Consider the following 19,468-nt stretch of genomic DNA (forward strand, 5'->3'; position numbering starts at 1 on the left):
CTTTTAAATCAAACAAAAAGCATTAATGCTGTTAATGATGATCAAGTGGGATCAGATATAAAATGCTTTAATGGCTCAAATGACTTAAATTATTGCATTACTTTGCCTTGTTATTCTTAGAATTTAATCTTGTGGTCATATGGGGGTGCTTGTAAATTCTGTTCCATCTTCAAAGGGGTTTCTGACTGCAAAAAGTTTTATTAAGTAGTATTAAGCTAAGTATATATGAGCAGAAATTAGTAAATAAAGATTAATAACAGTACTCTGTCCATTAGAACCGAACGAGGGGCTGTTCCAAGACCTTTTTTCTGCCACATTAGGCTGAGTGGCTAATAAGTCACTACGAGTTATCAAGAACCATCCAGACTGGAGTAGTACTAGAGATAATCACTCACTTCATTTACACATGGAAATGATGTCTATGCATGGGTTCCTTGCATCAAGAACCTCTCAAATAAAACTTGTCGACAAGTCACTCGCCTTAATTCAGTAGTCATTTACACGTAAGTACAATTTCCATGTCAATAGTTGTTTTTATTTTGTTTTATTTTGTCCACATGATATTCCATATTACTGATGGTCTCTTGTGACATCTAGTGGGTGTAATCGGTACTGCACGTCACTGATTCAAAAACGTTTAGACTTTATAAATTTAACTATCACACATGTTCAAATATAATGTCCATATTAATAGTGGGGGAAAAAATGCTTCCAAATCTGTTCCAGAGACGTCACGATTATGGAGAATTGGCGTAGATTTCCGATATCGTTGGATATTTTTCACTGAATCACTCAATTAAACTGAATCACTGAATTATTTGCATCTCTCTCTCTCTGTGTGTGTGTGTGTGAGCCGAACCTGATTCGTGAATCTCGAGTCAGTGAATTAGTGAATCAGTCACGACCCAAGACAAACAACTGACTCTTATTACTTTTATTATATTCGTAATACTTTTACATTTGTATTTTATCTATCTCTGCTGTTTATTTAATAATAATAAATGTTCTTAACACTTCTAAACTAAGAAACATGCCACTCGCGGCACATTTTGAGCAACTAATTAGTGAACGAATCATTTACCAGAACTGATTCAAATGAGTCGACTCACTAAGAAGACTCCAAAAAAATTGCTCCTGGTCTCCAGTCGAGGTGATGCTGAGCGAGTTACATTACTGACACCTCCTGAAGCCACGCCATTACAGTTAACCTCATATTATATCTCGAAGTGTTGTATGTTTGAGTAGAATATTCTCACTGTAGATTTTTATATATTGTTTTTTTTTTTTTTTTTTTCCTGCGACAATCTGGGCTAGCTTGTCAGGACAAAGGCATGTGCTTTGTTTACAGCACGTGCTGCAGGGTGGTAATCAGACTAGCTCATTAACTGACCTGGAGACATGGTCATTACCGCAGTTAAATGTGTCATTTGTTAAAGAGTTGTACATATATTGGTTTTATATTGGAGTTACTGCTTTTAGCAAGCATAGTTGTCCTGAGGACACGCCAAGTGTTGGGCATTCATTATTTATTAAGTTTGTATGCGCCAGTCACTCTCTTTATAGCCTTGGTTAATGTCTTTTGTTCTGTATTAGCAGTGAGAGAAGAATGGTCTCTGCTGTACAGTTTCTCATCTCTAAGCTGCTCTCTCCACTTTGGAGGACGGTGGAGGATGAAGAGGATGGCTCTTATTACAGCACAGGCAAGACAGGCTTTCTAAAAACACACGTTTATGATGCAAAGGGCTTGAGCAGGTTTATTGTGATCTTGACATGCTGACCCTTTCTCAGCACCAGTTAAGCTTTTGATGAATTTAAGCCAGACGCTGTTCTCGCATTTCTTACTGTCGGTTCATTCCCCTAAATGTATATCCATGTTCCTTTTGTATATTTAGGTATGGAGGAGATCCGGCAGATGCGAGACGGTGTAGTGACTCAGTTCTGTGAGAATTACGGGCTGATTGACCATTCCGTGTACTTCACCACTGGAGAAGTGCTGGGAGGAGTGCCTCTGCATGTGGGTGATGCGGTTAATGTTCTGGCTGTTCGAGACGGAGCCCACGGAGGATGGAGAGCACTAAGGGTTGGTGCCATGTACACTATATTGCCGAAAGTTTTGGGACACCCTTCCAAATCATTGAATTCAGGTGTTGTTTTTAAGAAGTTGGGCTCGGCCTCTTAGTTCCAGTTAAAAATGAACTCTTAATGCTTCAGCATACCATAGCCTGCACAGAGTCCTGACCTCAACCTGATAGAACACCTTTGGGATGAATTAGAGCAGAGACTGTGAACCAGGCCAAAACTGGGATGTCTGCCTATATAACAGCCTCAACTCTTCAGGGAAGGCTTTCCACAAGGTTTAGGAGTGTGTTTATGGGAATTTTTGACCAGTCCTCTAGAAGCATGTTTGTGAGGTAAGTCACTGATGCTGGACGAGAAGGTCTGGCTCACAGTCTCCGCTTTAATTCATCCCATAGGTGTTCTATGGGGTTGAGGTCAGGACCACACCAGACTCTCTCATCCATGTCTTTATGGACCTTGCTTTGTGCACTGGTGTGCAGTCATGTTGGAACAGGAAGGGGTCATCCCCAAACTGTTCCCACAAAGCTGGGAGCATGAAATTGTCCAAAATGTCTTGGTATGAAGCTGAAGCATTAAGAGTCCCAAACCTTTTGCCAATATACTATATTTTTACTAAAAATGTTCTTTGAAAGATAACATAGAGCATCAGTCATACTTTTTAAATGAGAAATAGAATGTGAATTATTGGCTTTAGGCTTTGAGAAACTAGCCATGTCATGTACCGATTCAAAATACAGCATGTCTGTGTAATTCTTTCTGTAGGTGGAGAGGCAAATGGATGCATGGGAAGGAGGCAGGGCCTCGGATAAAACAGATGCTAATAAGCTCCGGTCTCTGATTGGAACAGTAACATCATGTGATAAAGATGGTGGCTTCATAAACCAGACGACATATTTTCCCCGATCAGCCGTGTGTGAAGGTCAAGCATCAAAACTTTCTATTATTTCTGAGTAAAAATATCACAGGATTATTATTAATGTGTGTTGAAGGAAAGTGCACGTCTTTGTGTGTCTGTCTTTCAGGTTTTGAGCCTATGAAAGGAGACTGGGTGCAGGCAGAATACTTCATTAGCCCCACAGAGTGGACCAGTCAGGCTCGAAGTGTTGCCCCGCTTCGATACCAGCGCATGGACCGAGTCTGTCCAAACACACACACACACACACACACACACACACACACAACTAATGTTCCTATTCTTCATTGTGTTGTTTTATCTACTTCCTTTCTTTCAGTTTGTTTATTTGTAGAACTGATTGAATTTAATCTAAAATCTATTAACACTGTGTCCCTTCTCTCTCTGTCAGGTGTATGTGTCGAGCGTGTTTGGAAATAGTGGCGTTGTTGGAGACAGTGTGTTTTTCACTTTGGATTGTCTGCTGTTGCCTGCTGGATACAAACCCACACAAGGAGATGTAGTGAGTGTTGTGGTGGTGGAGAGCAGTCAGTCGTTATATTGCTGGAGAGCTCTCTGTATGGCCCCAATTAAGAAACACAGGCAAGTGATCTCTTTTCATGCATTTATCACTTCTTTGGTTCATACCAAAGATCCATACTGAAGATTTCTTGCTTTTTATCACTCTGTAGCTTGAATGGCTCAATGGCGATCATGCCAGAGGCTGAAATCCAGACACTGCTGGAAAATAAGGGAGGACTTGTGGTCAGTGAGGAAACCCAGTTTGGCGCTTTGTTGCTGGGGGAGAGTAAAGAGCTGATCATCTTTCTTCAGTGAGTTAATATGAGACGCGGCCTGCCACTGGATAAACTTATAACGACTTAGTTTTTAAGTTTAAATGTTTCAGATACTAAAAAGATGATGTGTATTTAGCAGAATTGTTTATATTCGGCATTATAACTAACGGCCTTCATTTGTAGCATAATAACTCTTCTTTGGTTTCCTGTCCAGCAATACTGGTTCAGAGACCCATATATTGAAGTGTTGTGAATTTGCTGGCTGGGATTCAGAGGAGCAGTTTTCGTTTGGACCGACACCATGTTGTGCCAACGGTGACATTCTGTCAAAACCCAAGTTTCAACAAACTATCCCAGCCAACCCCTACATGCCCGTTCTCCAGGCCCCAGGCAGAGGCCTTATAGCAAGGCATGGTCTCCGTGTGCTGCCCAATTTTTCCTCTGTACCTGCGGAGGCAGATGATGAAAGGCATAACAATGGTATCGAGGTTGATATTGATGAAGAGGTTGCAAATAATAGCGAGAAGAATGCTGAGGAGGCAAAGTGTGTGCGAGCAATCGAGAAAAATCTGAACATTTTACCAGGAGAGAAGGTGTCCATCACTGTAGGCTGCCAGGCTAAGTAAGTGATTGATTAAATTATTTGACCACAGATCAGGGATAGGCAACGTCAATGGTCGGAGCTAAACTCTGTAGAGCAGCGGCTCTCCAGGACCGACGTTGCCTACTCCTGCTCTAGATGTTACTGGATCCTGGGTTCTGTAGTGAAATGAGACGGAAAATAGAGGCTCAAAATGATTTTGGCGTGAAAAGCACAGTGGGTGCTATTAACTGTGGCATAGTTTTTGTTAAAAATGATTTTTCCCCCAATATCATAGCCTTTTACAAACCAGTTTATACCAAGGGTGCCAGTAATTCTGAAGCGGTATTTAAGGGCAAGATGATATGCTCGTTCACACACAGCTGATTTTAAGATTGTAAGTCTGAGATTAAAGCTTGTAACACAACATATAATCCAGATATCGCCATAAGCCCAGACTTGGCCTTGAACCAGCAAATATCGAAATGCAGAATGCAGTGAACTGAAATATTTTATATAATGCAGTGTAACTATGATCTAGCTTGATTTAAAACGTTCTCTCGTGCATAATAAAAAGAAATACCAGAAAAGAGCCTTTTATTATGTGGTGTGTGAAGTAATCTTAAATGTGGATGTATGATGATTTCCTTAAAGTGTTTATAATGAAATGTCTTGGGGAAGAGTTATTAGGTAAAGAAATGGTGAACTTTGTGACTGTGCTCTGTGTAGGAACCTGGGTCGCTGTGCCGAGCTGCTGTTGCTGCACTTCTCCTCGTTTACCATCGGGCGGCGCTTGGAGGTTTTTGTCAGCAGTGTGGAAGAGGAGTTGTTGAAGCCCTGTGCCCCCTACTGTCCAGCTGCCCTGCTACCAACACCAGCACCACATAACCCTGCTCAAGTGGTCACTGTGGTGGCTCCCGCACCTCCGGTCAGGTAAGCGTTCCAACAGAGACCAGAAAACAAAAGCATAAGAGTAAATATTTTCGGTAATAATAAGTGATGTAAATTCATATATAGTGACAAGTGAGTTGGTGTGTATTGAAGAATGCCTCTTCTATTATGTGTTTCTGTTCAGACTGGTGAGACGGCATCTACCTAATTTCCTGGGGAGCTACCCAGTGCCACAAGCCCTGAGAGATTGTGTGGAGGCCAAAACTGATGTGCTGGTAGTTCAGCCTGCTCTTGGGGAGGTAAGGAAACATATTTACCAGGTCTGCCTACTCAGAATAAAGTCTCTGATCTCAAATATGTATGAAAGCAGACTCCATATTTTTTAAAGACATGTTTGAAATCAGAAACTTTATTCTGAGCATCCAGACCTAGTAAGGAGTAAAACGGAGGACCCTGATCTCAAATTCCAAGAAATAATAAAAAAGAAAAAGAAAAACACTTATAAAATAAAATTTTATCATCTGGAGCCGTAAATACAAATCTAAAAAAAAATCAAATGTCAGAAATACAGATTTCTTGTAATTTAGATCAAAGGTGAATCGACAGAAGATGGTTTTTATAGTGGTCAATCATGTGTGGTCAGCATTTAGCCAATCAGTCGTCTTCCATGTTTGCTTCATGGACACAAAGACGAGACTCTCTATTTATGGGTGATTTTAAAAACTAAAATAATTTTTGGAAAACATGGAAAAATCAGAATCATGTTGAAACTAGGATTCAGTATAACTGATTATATATACTACAGTGCTTCCAGGCTCCGTAGAAAAACTTTAATCTCTCATGTCCTCTTATCCTCTGTAGCCATTGTGTCCATCCAATATGTTACCTCGTTTCTCTGCTCTGCTTTGGCTGGAGGAGCTGCACGCTGAGAGAGAGCTCAAAGAGTTCAGTATTAGTGGTGCGCTTCTAAAAAAGGGAGCAGGATACCTGCATCTGGAGGTGCCTGGGTTGAGTGAAGGAAGGCCCAATCTTTTCATAGGTGAGGAAGAAATGTGTTTATCAGTGCAGCATAATCTGTCATGATCCTTTAAGTGTAGCTTATTATGATACTGCGTGTGTGTGTGTGATTCCTAACAGGAGACAAAGTTGTTCTGAAGAAGCCATGCAACGGAGGGTTTGTTGTGGAATACATCGGCTATGTTATTGAGGTGCTGTAATTCATTTAGGCTTATCGTTGTGGTCTGTACTAAATGTAACCACTGCAAAGCTTATTATCTCCATATAATATAGTAGTTTTCTTTACTGCTGCTTGACATCTGCAGATCAGCGAGGAGGATGTGAGTTTGCGGGTAAACAGCGGATTTCTGAATAGCTACTTGGGTGAGCCGCTGGATGTGGAGTTTACATACAACAGGTGACTATCCCACCTCGCTTGTAAAACTCAAGTGGAGCTATTATGAGACATCTCTGGATTTAATCCTGACTGTAAATCACCTAATCTCAATCAGTAATTGAGGTACATATGCAATGCTGATAAACTTCAATATAATCAAATTCCTCTGGATTATTTTTAAGTACCTCGAGATTCCTCGTGATAATTCTTCAGAATAATTAGCAAGGTTTTTCCTCCCTGAACCCAGACTGCCTATGAAAAGATGCCACTGTGCTCTGGAACAGACCAAGCACTTTGGAGAGAATGGTGAGAGAAAACTGGACAGCAATTCCCTCTTTTTCTTGCATGTATCATTTATGCAGATGTTTCTGAAAGTAGGGATATTTCAATGAAGTGTTTCTCATCTCTTGTTGGTGGCTTAGTGCTCTTCCCCAGATCTTTGCAGCTGCAGAGCCCCTTGTGGACAGGCGTTTGGGAGCCTGAACTGTCAGCCAAACAGGAGGAAAACAAATCGACCCTAGATGGTGACGATGTGAGTGGAAATCCAGCAAGCGCTGGGTCTTTCTTTTTGTACTACAGTGATTAAGGTGAATATGATCGCAGTGCACATCATGTTTTAACTTGATAATGGTGTTTATAGAGTAAAGAAAATCCCTGTGAGAACAATGGGAAGCCATCTTCCCTGACTATGGACATGGTCTCTGTGGCAACACAGACAAAAACAGGTAGAAAATGATTGAATCCACTTGTTTATTTAGTTTTAAAAAAACTTTACACCCCACGTCCGTCACTACTGGTTGCAGTTAAGCAGATACTAATCTTTAAGTATGAATATTTTACTTGTCTTGCTTTTTCTGCTAAAATTTGTCTGCAGCGGCTAAGCCCATCCCAGACCCAGGCAAGTTCTTTAACTGTGATCTTAACCCCGCTCAGAAGGAGGCAGTCAAACGCATTCTCGGTGGAGAGTGTCGCCCCACTCCCTACGTGCTCTTCGGCCCCCCAGGCACAGGCAAAACCATCACACTCATAGAGGCCATACTGCAGGTACTCGTTTACATTTACATCGTTTGACAAGACGCCCTTATCCTGAGCGACGTACAAAACTCATCAACTGACTGATACATAAACCGATCAGCCATAACATTATGACAGGTGACGTGAATCACACTGATGATCTCCTCATCATGGGACCTGTTAGTGGGTGGGATATATTAGGCAGCAAGTGAACATTTTGTCCTCAAAGTTGATGTGTTAGAAGCAGGAAAAATGCTTTGGTCAGTATCTATCAAAAGTGGTCCAAGGAAGGATCAGTGGTGAACAGGTGACAGGGTCATGGGTGGCCAAGGCTCATTGATGCACATGGGGAGCGAAGGCTGGCCCGTGTGATCCGATCTAACAGATAAGCTACTGTTGCTCAAATTGCTGAAGTTAATGCTGGTTCTGATAGAAAGGTGTCAGAATATACAGTGCATCACAATTTGTTGATCCATGGAGGCGCCATAGGATTTAAAGGATCTGCTGCTAACATCTTGGTGCCAGATACCACAGCACACCTTCAGGGATCTGTCAGGGATGTTTCGGCATCAAAACGGAGACCAACACAATAATGCCGTTAGAGTGTAAACTCGTACATGATTGACTGGCGTCCCATCCGTCATGCCCAGTGTCTTTAGAGATGTAGGGACAGATCCTCTCTTGCACTGACCAGGATAAAGCGCTTACTAAAAATAAAATGAAAATGGTTGCTTACACGTTCTTTAAACGATGCCTACCTGTCTGTCCGAGCAGACACCGCGTGTTGCCGTTACGATGACTGACCTGCCTTGTAAGTCCAGTTGCTCACTGCTCAATTGTGAAAACTGGACAATAATTAGAAGTGCCATAAATACTGAATTACTGAGCTGAAAGTTTTTGCTGAGTAAAAGTGTGATCGAGTGTACACGAGTTAATTAATTAAATGAGGAATAAACTACTTATGTTCACGTTTCAGTTTATTTATTTGTTTGTTTATTATGGTCCAAAATATTAACTGAGTGCATTCACATGCAGGTGTATTACCGTGTGCCAGGGAGTCGTGTTTTGGTGTGCGCTCCTTCTAACAGTGCTGCAGATCTGATTTGTATTCGTTTGCACGAGACAGGCTACCTGCAAGCCGCCAGCCTGGCACGAGTTAACGCCACCTGCAGGATTGAGGAGGTACTGCAGTCTCCACAAGCGCACTGATTTCTTGTTTGTTTTTGTTTGTTTGTTTTTTTATTCCTGTCCTTGGTTAATTTAGATTAGGTTTAGTAATTGTGTTTTCATGTGAATGTTTTAGTTAGTGTAGGTTTTATTTCTGTTCTTTTGGACATGAATTTCTCCCAAGAGGTCCTAATTAAACTACTACAAAAATGTAAATAAGGCAAAGAAAATAAATGATAGAAATGAATTGCAGTATAAATTACTAAACACATTTCATTTTATGTGCTTTTGTTAAACTGGTCATTTTGTTTGAAAATGATTAAGTGCTCTTTATCCTTGTAGTCTGTTCCTGAGGTGTTGCGACAGTACTCTCATGCAGGAGAGGATGTACGTCAGGCTGCTTTCCACCGTATTGTTGTCAGCACCTGCTCTAGCGCTGGCATGTTTTACCAGATTGGCTTACGGTGAGAACTGTAGAGCTAAATATCTATCTTTCTGTCTATCTATCCACACACTATATTGCCAAAAGTTTTGGACCACCCATCCACATTGTTGTTTTTCAGTGGTTGGGCTGACCTCAGCCTGATAGAACACCTTTGGGATGAATTAAAGCGGAGACTGCGAGCCAGGCCTTCTCGTCCAACATCAGTGCCTGACCTCACAAATGCGCTTCTAGTGGAATGGTCAAAAATTCCCATAAACACACACCTAAACCTTGTGGAAAGCCTTCTGAGAAGAGTTGAAGCTGTTATAGCTGCAAAGGGCGGGACAACTCCATATTACATTCATGTGCATGTAAAGTCAGACGTCCCAGTTTTGGCCTGGTTTGCAGTCTCTGCTCTAATTCATCCCAAAGGTGTTCTATCAGGTTGAGGTCAGGACTCTGTGCAGGTCAGTCAAGTTCCTCCACACCAAACTCACTCATCCATGTCTTTATGGACCTTGCTTTGTTCACTGGTGTACAGTCATGTTGGAACAGGAAGGGGTCATCCCCAAACTGTTCCCACAAAGTTGGGAGCATGATATTGTCCAAAATGTCTTGGTATGAAGCTGAAGCATTAAGAGTTCCTTTCACTAGAACTAAGTGGCTGAGCCCAAACTCTGAAAAACAACACCTGAATTTAATGATTTAGAGGGGTGTCCCAAAACTTTTGGCAATATAGTGTATATAAACTAAGAAAATATAATTTAATGTATTAAATTTTTTATTGCTAAAATTTCCTGAATATTCTGTGTTTTTGTTTTCTTAGTGTTGGCCATTTTACTCACGTGTTTCTGGACGAGGCTGGTCAAGCTACCGAGCCTGAGGCTCTGATTCCTCTTGGCCTATTGTTTGAGAAGACTGGCCAGGTTGGACATGCATTCTCTATTCTCTGTTGTATTGTATTCTTTGTACTATATACCTATATTCTTGATTTTATAATCAATTTGTAGATTGGTATTTAATAATATATCTAAACTAGCAGGTAGATACAGGAGGAATATACTACATTTAGTATACTGTTGTCTGCTGTTCATTTTGTTTTGTTTTTTGTCCCCCCCCCTCATAAAGATAGTCCTGGCTGGAGACCCAAAGCAGTTGGGTCCAGTAGTGAAGTCGAGACCAGCGGAAGCTTTTGGACTGGGAGTGTCTTTGCTTGAAAGACTGATGACCAGCCCTCTGTATTCCCTCACTGAGAAGGGCTACAACCCATTACTGGTAAAAAAAAAAAAAACCTTACCACAAAAGTGTAGGAAAGAAAGGTTGCGACTAAAGTCACATGTTAAATTATAATTGGTGTAAATGAATTCGTCATTACTGTTCAACATTAACTTGCCTCATTAGAGAACTACACTACTGATATCTTTTGTAGCATGAAAAGTTTTTTTTTTGGTTTTTCTCTTTGGATAACTGCAGGTTTGTAATTTGTTTTAAGGTAACTAAGCTGGTGTATAACTACCGCTCCCATGAGGTCTTGCTGGAGCTACCATCTCGGCTGTTCTACGGTGGCGAGCTGTGCGTACGCTCACAGAGAGCTATCGTGGACTCCCTGTGTCACTGGAGCCGCCTTCCTACCAAGGGTTTCCCCCTCATCTTCCACGGAGTCAGGGTGCACCATTCATTCCTGCCTAGCTTCAATTATGTTGCCTAGCGTTGTGTGGTTTAACCTTAAAATATACATGGCAGAATTTTCTCATTAATTATGTACCGTTCATGTTCTTAATTAGTTCGCATTATGTAGTTTTTGTACTGTATTCCATATAGGGCACGGAGATGAGGGAAGGCTCTAACCCATCCTGGTTTAACCCTGGAGAAGCAGTGCAGGCCATGCTTTACTGTTGTCAGCTGGCGAAAAGACTCTACAACCCCATACCAACTACTGACATTGGCATCATCGCTCCTTACAAGAAACAGGTCTCTTGCTCTCATGTTGTCTGCACACTTTAAAGCCTGCATTAAAAATAAACACTTTTTCTTGTCATTTTTCCTGTAATCAGGTGGAAAAGATTCGAATGCTGTTGCACAGAGCTGGGCTTACTGACATTAAGGTTGGCTCAGTTGAGGAATTCCAGGGACAGGAGTTCTTGGTCATCATCCTTTCTATGGTAACATGCTGCTTCGCTAGCGGAGATCTTAAAACAGTTCTAGATCTGAAAATATATTTACTGACTCAGACTTGTAGTTGGAATTGGATGAAATTCCTGGACATTTATAGATTAGTTTTCAAACCTAGAGCCATCTGGAAGATGGCAAATGGGCAAATGTGGGATTTTAAATGGTATCGTGTCCAACTTTTTTTTTATTTATTGCTTTTATACACAAAGATGTAAACTTTAGTTATGATCTGCTTAGATGTTTTGTTTATTTATTGGTGGTTTGTGAGGTTTAAGCTAATTTCAACTTCAGCTTGTTTCTAAATCCTCAGGTGCGCTCCAATGAGGCGATACATAGCAGTGATCTGCAGAGTGTACTGGGCTTTCTGTCCAACCCCAAACGTTTCAACGTTGCCATCACACGACCGAAAGCTCTTCTTATCGTTATCGGCAACCCGCACGTGCTGATCAAGGTACTACTGCGCTACATCAGATCAAAAACATGTTCTTTGGGCATGATGCTGTCCATGCCTATTGAATGTCACAAGGATATAACAATTTCTAGTGATTTTATGTGTGTGCGCATGCTACAGGACCCATGTTTTCATGCACTGCTGCAGTACGCCTATGAGAATGGGGCTTTCCTCGGCTGTGACCCTCCAATCTCCCTCAGAGTTGCTGATGGGTTAGTCTATTATGCTCTCATCTTAGCTCTTAGAGAGCCAGGCATTGCAGAATAAATAAAGTTTTTATATATACATATAATATATATATATATATATATATATATATATATATATATATAATATAAAATATATATATATATATATAATCTCATATAATATATACACCTGGTATTACAATCAACTATTTTATTTATTAATTAGTGTTTTTTTTTTTTCTTTTTTTCTCTACAGAGCTGCTTCTACAGAGAAGAAATAAGGCAGAATTCCGAACAGGATATTCTGTAAAGAGTAATGTTGTGTATTCAATAAAAATAAATAATTACTTAAACATTTCTGTGTCAGATTTTCCTTTTTTTACATCTGTATTTGTAGTTGTTTTTAGATATATGATTTGTGTTCTATAAACTGCAGGTACTCTATAATGGTGTTCTGGAAAGTTATAGTTAGGGAGGGTAAAGTATGTGTGCACCTTGGTTAAAAGGTTAATACATAAAATTCCCAGTTGTTCTTTTGTAAAACAGACATTCACATATATATATACTTTTTTTTTTTTTTTTTTTAAATGAATGACATTTCTGCTTTCATACATAAAGGTCTGAATCTCAGTCTCTGGTTTGAGAGCACTGTCAGAGTGTCTGTAAGTTGGAGACAGTCCTATGTCTGAACGTCTTGGTGTGGCAGCGTCTCCATGGCCGAGTCTGGATACGACAATTGAGTGCCAATAACTATTTGTAAGAGACAGAATGGATGAAGAGACCAAGAGACTAGACGTGGGGATGTGTAGAGTAACTTGCAAAATCAGTTTGCTGAACTAGTATTTGCCCAATTTATGACTGCATACAGGAATATAATCTGAAATGACACTTTGTGCAAAAACTATTTGCGTCAATTTGCATTGAGATTCTTTCATTTTGTAAAAGTTTTAAGCGAAGGAAGTACAGTGTATGTAGCATATATGTGTCAGAGAGGTTGTAATGATTGAGGTGGAGACTGCTTTTATCAGACTAGGCCTGACTACCTGACTGCTCTTTGATGTAAAACTCTGGTGTGAGTAAGCTGTCTGACACTCAGGTGTGTGTCTAGGCGTTGTGCTTGTGTTTACGGGTGCGCTGTGCTCCTTCGCCGAGTCTGATCAGGTTTTGTTCCTACAAGCAAATACAATCTATAATTTAAGCTGTAAGGTACAAACTGATCATTCAATCTTTTACCAGTTAACTTTCAAATATGACTATAATCATCTGGTTAATGTCAAAAAACTTTCTGTACCATGGTATATACACCAAGAGAGCAAGATCAAAGATAAAGATAAGCAGAGATCATGTCTGGAAATACAAATACTAGCTCATCATCCTTATTATCTGTTAAGTTTTGTTAATTTATCTGTAGCTCCATGATGCCACACTGTCCATGGTATATCCATGATGTGCATAATGCAAATTGTAACAAAAAATAAAATGAAAGCCTGAACCAACTTGGTAAAGAAGCTTTGACAGACATACTTGTATGGGTCCCATTAGTGTTCTAAAGGCTGGCCATACATTAACAACACAAACATAATACCTAAAAAGGGGCAGGAGAGCTATTAGATAGACAAACATGCTCCTAGGGGGATTACAATGAGAGAAGGGGGGCCTCTATTGTTTTCCAAAATGGGCCTGTGTCTCTAATTGCCCAGTTAGGTCCCCTTGCTAACTGCCGTCTACACCACCTTGAGCCAGGGCAGTAAAGGGGCCATCGAGGCTGGGGCCGGGGTGACAGGGCTGGAGACTCGAGCACTGAGGGACCGGGAGACTGGGAGAAGGCACATGGTGGCATGGATAACCTTTCCCCCCTAATTCACTTCAAATGGCACCACAATAATCACACCGTCTACTCTGCCTGATTGCTTTCATTGAGTGCTTTAGTTTGGGTCCTTGTCTGAAAACTGGGGCCAGGAATAAAGTTCTCATATAGATGGGAACAGTTGCAGCTGGAGGCCTTTGACTCTTGGAAGCTTTATATATTGGAGACAGAGCAATATACAAGCTGTAGATGGGAGACATTTATGACATGAAGCTTTTGTACTACAGGCACCTGTTGTGTAGATAAGACTTGTGGTTTTCAGTGGAGTCTTTGATCAACTAATGATCGGTGAAGAAAACTTTTATATCTATATGTCCATTAGAGACAAGCCTACACATCTCCAGTCTGATGTAGGAACATCAAAAAGTTGTACATAGAAATTCAATGGGATGGAGCGTCTCACTGAGAAACATTGTAAAGATAGAATAGACTATTAATACTAGAGCTTAACACAAACTGAAGCAGAGTTGTTGGCTAATGTGGGATAATCCATTGCTCCACATAACGAGAGGCAAGTCCGTCATGTAGACAGTAAGCTGATTCATGTAAGGATTAGGGAGGGCACGGTAGCTAAGTGGTGTCCCATTCAGCATTTGAATATGAATGGCTCCCTATTTTGTTAGATCAAAGGTGGCGTAGTGGTCAGGTAGACAGCAGACAAGGCTGCTCTAATGGGAGACAGGCTGTATGGTCAAGTCTCTTGGGTCAAGGAAGCTCAAATTAACATGGGGAGACAGAGTAACTGTCATCAGTTAGGAGACTGCCTGTCTGTCCACTAGCCCCCCCTCCCTACAGGACAAGAAGCTATTATTTTACACCTGAGATATAATTACGTTAAATAAAATATATCTGTGCAATCAGCTGTTATTCCTTTAATATTTTTTCTCTTCTCTCTCTTTTTTTTATTTAGATTATCAAACAAAAATGGCCTGCAATATTCCTCGTCTACTGTGTGTAGCTACTGGACAAGCTTGTGTTCATATCTGAAGTCAACATTTGAAGCTCATTCATTAAATTTCCATTGTTTTATTCACAATAAACTACTAAAAAATGAATGCATTACTTTCTAGAGACATTTATCAGTAGAGCTAACATGGATTTCTGAATCATTCCCTATTAATTACATCTCATTCTGTCAATACTTTATCTAAAATCAAATAGATTTAATAAACTGAAGACCTTATGGTGCGTTTACATTTTGTTTTTCAGAAAAATTTTTTCTTTTTTTAAACTACAGCAAAATACACGTACAAACTCTACAGTGTGCATCATTTAATGGGCTGAGAGGGCTCAAGTACCCTAAGTCTCTGATTGTTTATTTAATGCCCCCTCCTTCTCCCTCTCCCCCTGCGTCTGCACATTGTTATCTCCTGCTTGACGCGTCGTCTGCGCCTGTTTGATAGGTCGTTGATAACAACCCCGGCTAAGTCTGCTCCCACTGTATATAAACCAAGAAAGCCTCACTCAGCATCATTCCACCTCAGCACAGGACCTTCTCTCTGACAGGACCATCCTCTTCTCTGGAACTATGGCTCTCTTCGTTGCCCTGTTTGCCTTCACTCTTTTGGCCCAGATCAGGGCTTTTGACTTGGGACAATCTACCCGCTGCGTGCCCATACCTCGCCAGCTGAGTGTGTGTCACGATGTGGGCTACTCAGAGATGCGACTACCTAACCTCCTAGGTGATAGCAGCCTGGAGAGTGAGGTGGTGCCACGCTCCGAAGACTGGCGTTCCCTGCTGCAGACAGGGTGCCACCCTCAGGCCCAGACGTTCATCTGCTCCCTTATCGCTCCTGTCTGTCTAGACACGTAAGTATTCTGTACTGCACCTCAATTTTAGTTGATATCCCATTTGGGAGCAAGTTGCTTCTTAGACTTGTACTGTTACAGCCTTATTATCTCTCAACTTAAATCAGCTACATTTTTTCACATCTCCATCTCATCTCTTAATCTCATGTAAGTGAACATGTACCACTTCGCCCTCTGTAGGTTTATCCAACCTTGCCGAAGTCTGTGTAGGGCTGTGAGAAACAGCTGTGCTCCGGTCTTGGCTTGCCATGGCCACTCATGGCCTGAAGAACTGGACTGTGATCGTTTTCCCGCTCAGGACGACATGTGTCTCACCCCACTGCCCAAGCATATCAGCAGGTTCTCTAAAGGTCAGTTCTCTATAATGTTTTTGTTTAACAATTTTAACATTAAAAAAAAAAACTTCTCAAGGTTATTTCACACTGATTTAATCATGTCTGTCTTTTTCATTTCTAGATCTACCCCAGCCTGTATGTCAGTCATGTCCTCCAGTAGATGAGCTTCCTTCTCTGAAGACAGTGATGGAGGCCCTTTGTCTTACTGACTTTGGTAAGCAAAATCATTATAGCCGACTTATAGTAAATTTGTAGTATGTAGTATGAGCAATCATGAACAGATTTAAACAGTAGTTGTCCTTGTTGTTAGAGTAACATCTTGGGTACGTTTACGTCTTTCACCTGGAAACTTGACTATAATCTACCTTTGAAAATAACTGAAAAGTACATAAATAGAGCTTAAAGACCACTGATCCACCTTTAAAAGCTTTACTCTAATGCACTATATTGGTATTGGTACTTCTGAGAATGTATCCTGGATACAAGGACTTGCTTTTTAATAAGTCTTTCTCTCTCCACAGCCGTTAAAGCTAAGCTGTTCCGCCGCCGTGTGGCCTCATCGGAGCCAGAGCTCGAGGTGGAGGGAAAGGTGGAGTTCATCCAGCGAGGCCCGCTTCTGCCATACGACACCAACAACTTGCTGCAGCAATGGCTGCTGCTGAACCTGCGCTGTGCTCATGCACTGGTCAAGCCCGGGCGAGCGCAGCTCTACCTGATCACAGGCACGATGCGCTCTGATGGCACCGTGGAGCTTGCACATTTCTTCCCCTGGCTAAAGAAGGACCTGCACATAGCTGCCGCTACCCGCAAATGGAAACACCACAAGTGCTGAGGACATTATACACAGTGATAGAAGAGGGGAAGACCTTCTGGTGAAGAGTGAACTGGTGTTTGAAAGGGAGGTCGTTTTGGAGCTTCAATTCTCTCCTCTGGTTGAAAATTTGCGCTCCGAGTTTCTGAGCACATGAAATGTAATGCACTCTGTTTTTTTTTTTGGTTTTTTTTGTAAATATCGAGCCTTTGAGAAAAGGCCTTGTAAAAAGATAATATTTTCTATCCAATTATTAGTGTATTTATGTGTGTCTTGTGGTGTTTGTAAGCGGAATTTGAATAAATGCCATCTAAAGATATTTCCCCACTGGCCTCGTTTATTTCATTGAAACAGGATTTAGAGATCCTGCTACAGCAATGCTACAGAGAACCACTGGTTTAGGGAAAGCACTACAGCATGTATGACTTTCCAGCAATCATTCATGCAATTCTCAAGTCACCCAGTCTTGCCAGTGCAATGCATAACATCATGCAGAGTCAGGTAATGTTTATCAGAATGAAGAAAAATTGTGATGTGATTGTTGGTTCCAGACAGTTTCAGTATTTGTATAACTACTGATGCCCTGTGATTTTCACACACAACACAGAGTGATATAACTAATGAGTTTTGTAGTGAGCTCAGTGACTTGAGATCGTTTTGAGAGCACCAAAGGGGAAGAGGAAACACTTGTTTCTCTTATGAACAGTAACAGCATGCTACAAATGCCTAAACCTAAACCTGTCAAGAAGCGTATAGATACACACCTTATCTATCTATTTATTTCTTTTTCAGTATGTTGTAAAAACCTGTTTTTGTGTACATGTTTAAGACTTCACATGACCATAAAGGTTATTCATTATTTACAGTACTTTTCACTGCTGCTGTTCAAGTAGCAATGGTGTTATAGCTAAGGCTATAATAAAATCTTACAAAAACATTTAACATGCTGGTGGTAATGCTGTAGAAGCCAGAGACAACATGGGGCTTAATAGTAATACGGTTTCTAGAGTTAAAGCATTAAAGAGTTCTGTATAAAATGGCACTATAGGTCACAGGCCCACAGGGTTTTATAGAATGTAACAGGGGAGTTAGTTTAACACTAAGAATGAACCACATCTGAAGTAATAGTTTATAGTGAAGCTTAAATAAAAACTCTTTTCAGCTGTAAGTTTTGTGTCTATATGCATCTGTTTCCAAAAGAGTAAATGAGTTAAAAATTAAAAAAAAGGAGAAGACTGTCCCTCTTTTTATTCATTTACTCATCTTCAGTAACCACTTTATTCCAGTCAGGACCCACAGTCCATACTGGGAACACTGGGTGCGAGGCTAGAGTACACCGTGAATAAGATGAATATTCAACTATACATGGTGACTTATTCAAATTTTTTTCTTTACAGTATTTTTATGGCTTATTTGTGAAATCTCTAAGACAGTAATTAGTAACCTAAACTCCCTAACTTGCTTTATTTCAGTTTCAGTTTATATCTACTTTTAAAAAAAATCTATTTACATATATAAATAGATATAAAGGCATAATTAAACCACCCTTTACATTTTGATGTCCCATTTTTCATCTCCCGCTATCCTTATATGATTTTGTTCAATTTATTTTGTCCAAGCTCTCTTTATTGTGCGCACTTGGAATGTGGCAAACATCCTTCTGGGTCTCCCTAACTGCAGAAGTCTTTGTGTGTGTGGGTCTGTGTGCATGCGTGTGAGTGGCTAGCAAATGTGAACAGGGTCGCTGCAATTCATTCTCCTTTGCTACCTCATTATGACTCCATAGACACAATAGGGAGAGAGCACATTAGAAACTTCCGTGCTGCGCCACAAAAAGCCGCCTCTGTGCCAGGCTTCACCACATTGTCCTCTCTAATTCATGGAGTCTGGCCCACCATTGACAATATGAAGTGCCATTGGGGGGGAAAGGCTATTGAGTGCGCTCTGTTTTTAAGGGGTCGAAGAGAGAAAAGGAAAAGGAGACCTCTCACAGCTGGTCCACTGAGCACTGGATCTGAGCTTACTCTTTATGGCTCTTCTATGAGGCCTCTCATTTTCTTTCACTTGTCTTGAAAAAAAAAAAATGCCGAGGGACTTCAAATGGATTCACATGAACCGGTGGTCGAGAGCTCAGAGATCATAATAGGACAACAGTTCTAGCGTTCCCATTTGGCAAAGCCGTGCACCGTGGAAGTGATTGAGAGACACTTGATGTCTGGCATAGGGGAAAGAATGTGGGATGAGTTTTATGTCTGTCAAGTTTTATGGGATTATCTTACAGAGCACTTTGAGGCAACTGGAAAGATTCATTACACCACACATTCAGCAAATCCCATTACTGCTATAGAATGCGTAAATAAGCTCTGATAGCATTACGTGCATATTAATTAGTGGAAAATATTTCCCTGCTTTTCCTTGTTTGTACTAATATGAACTGCTTGCAGAATTCCCACTGCACCACATCCCTTATTTTATGTGTACTTTACATGACACTGAATTACCGTATGCAGTCCTTTCTGGTATAAAGTCAAGAATGAAGAAATGAAGATGTGTGTGTGTGTGTTTCGTTGCTGCCTGCTCCCTCACTCCATATCACTC

General features: G+C 40.8%; 2 protein-coding genes across 2 annotated transcripts; both read left to right on the forward strand.

Moving 5' to 3' along the window:
- The first annotated feature begins 1,188 nt into the window (after nucleotides 1-1,188).
- mov10l1 (Mov10 like RISC complex RNA helicase 1) lies at nucleotides 1,189-12,403 on the forward strand. The gene is made up of 27 exons (XM_058407668.1): nucleotides 1,189-1,231; nucleotides 1,594-1,700; nucleotides 1,893-2,080; nucleotides 2,842-2,998; nucleotides 3,102-3,214; nucleotides 3,384-3,574; nucleotides 3,664-3,804; nucleotides 3,983-4,390; nucleotides 5,078-5,281; nucleotides 5,424-5,538; nucleotides 6,101-6,278; nucleotides 6,377-6,447; nucleotides 6,562-6,653; nucleotides 6,880-6,938; nucleotides 7,055-7,164; nucleotides 7,273-7,357; nucleotides 7,507-7,676; nucleotides 8,682-8,828; nucleotides 9,156-9,277; nucleotides 10,064-10,163; nucleotides 10,366-10,512; nucleotides 10,730-10,903; nucleotides 11,059-11,208; nucleotides 11,292-11,399; nucleotides 11,720-11,860; nucleotides 11,981-12,072; nucleotides 12,305-12,403. Exons 2-27 carry the CDS (start codon nucleotides 1,607-1,609, stop codon nucleotides 12,327-12,329), a joined length of 3,582 nt encoding a protein of 1,193 aa, XP_058263651.1. The 5' UTR covers nucleotides 1,189-1,231; nucleotides 1,594-1,606; the 3' UTR covers nucleotides 12,330-12,403.
- Nucleotides 12,404-15,443: 3,040 nt separating this feature from the next.
- On the forward strand, nucleotides 15,444-16,891 carry szl (sizzled). Its single transcript, XM_058407481.1, has 4 exons — nucleotides 15,444-15,724; nucleotides 15,905-16,074; nucleotides 16,181-16,273; nucleotides 16,581-16,891. The coding sequence occupies exons 1-4, from the start codon at nucleotides 15,444-15,446 to the stop codon at nucleotides 16,889-16,891; spliced, it is 855 nt and encodes a 284-aa protein (XP_058263464.1).
- Nucleotides 16,892-19,468: the final 2,577 nt, after the last annotated feature.

Source organism: Hemibagrus wyckioides, linkage group LG14 (genome assembly GCF_019097595.1).
Source record: "Hemibagrus wyckioides isolate EC202008001 linkage group LG14, SWU_Hwy_1.0, whole genome shotgun sequence".
Lineage (NCBI taxonomy): Eukaryota > Metazoa > Chordata > Actinopteri > Siluriformes > Bagridae > Hemibagrus > Hemibagrus wyckioides.

Excerpts from the sequence above, each read along its gene's own strand:
- szl (XM_058407481.1), top strand. The coding sequence starts at position 15,444 with ATGGCTCTCTTCGTTGCCCTGTTTGCCTTCACTCTTTTGGCCCAGATC. Across the intron at positions 15,725-15,904 it reads GCTCCTGTCTGTCTAGACAC|GTTTATCCAACCTTGCCGAA; the intron begins GTAAGTATTCTG and ends CGCCCTCTGTAG. Across the intron at positions 16,075-16,180 it reads TATCAGCAGGTTCTCTAAAG|ATCTACCCCAGCCTGTATGT; the intron begins GTCAGTTCTCTA and ends TTTCATTTCTAG.
- mov10l1 (XM_058407668.1), top strand. The coding sequence starts at position 1,607 with ATGGTCTCTGCTGTACAGTTTCTCATCTCTAAGCTGCTCTCTCCACTT. Across the intron at positions 11,209-11,291 it reads TCGCTCCTTACAAGAAACAG|GTGGAAAAGATTCGAATGCT; the intron begins GTCTCTTGCTCT and ends TCCTGTAATCAG. Across the intron at positions 12,073-12,304 it reads TCCCTCAGAGTTGCTGATGG|AGCTGCTTCTACAGAGAAGA; the intron begins GTTAGTCTATTA and ends TTTTCTCTACAG.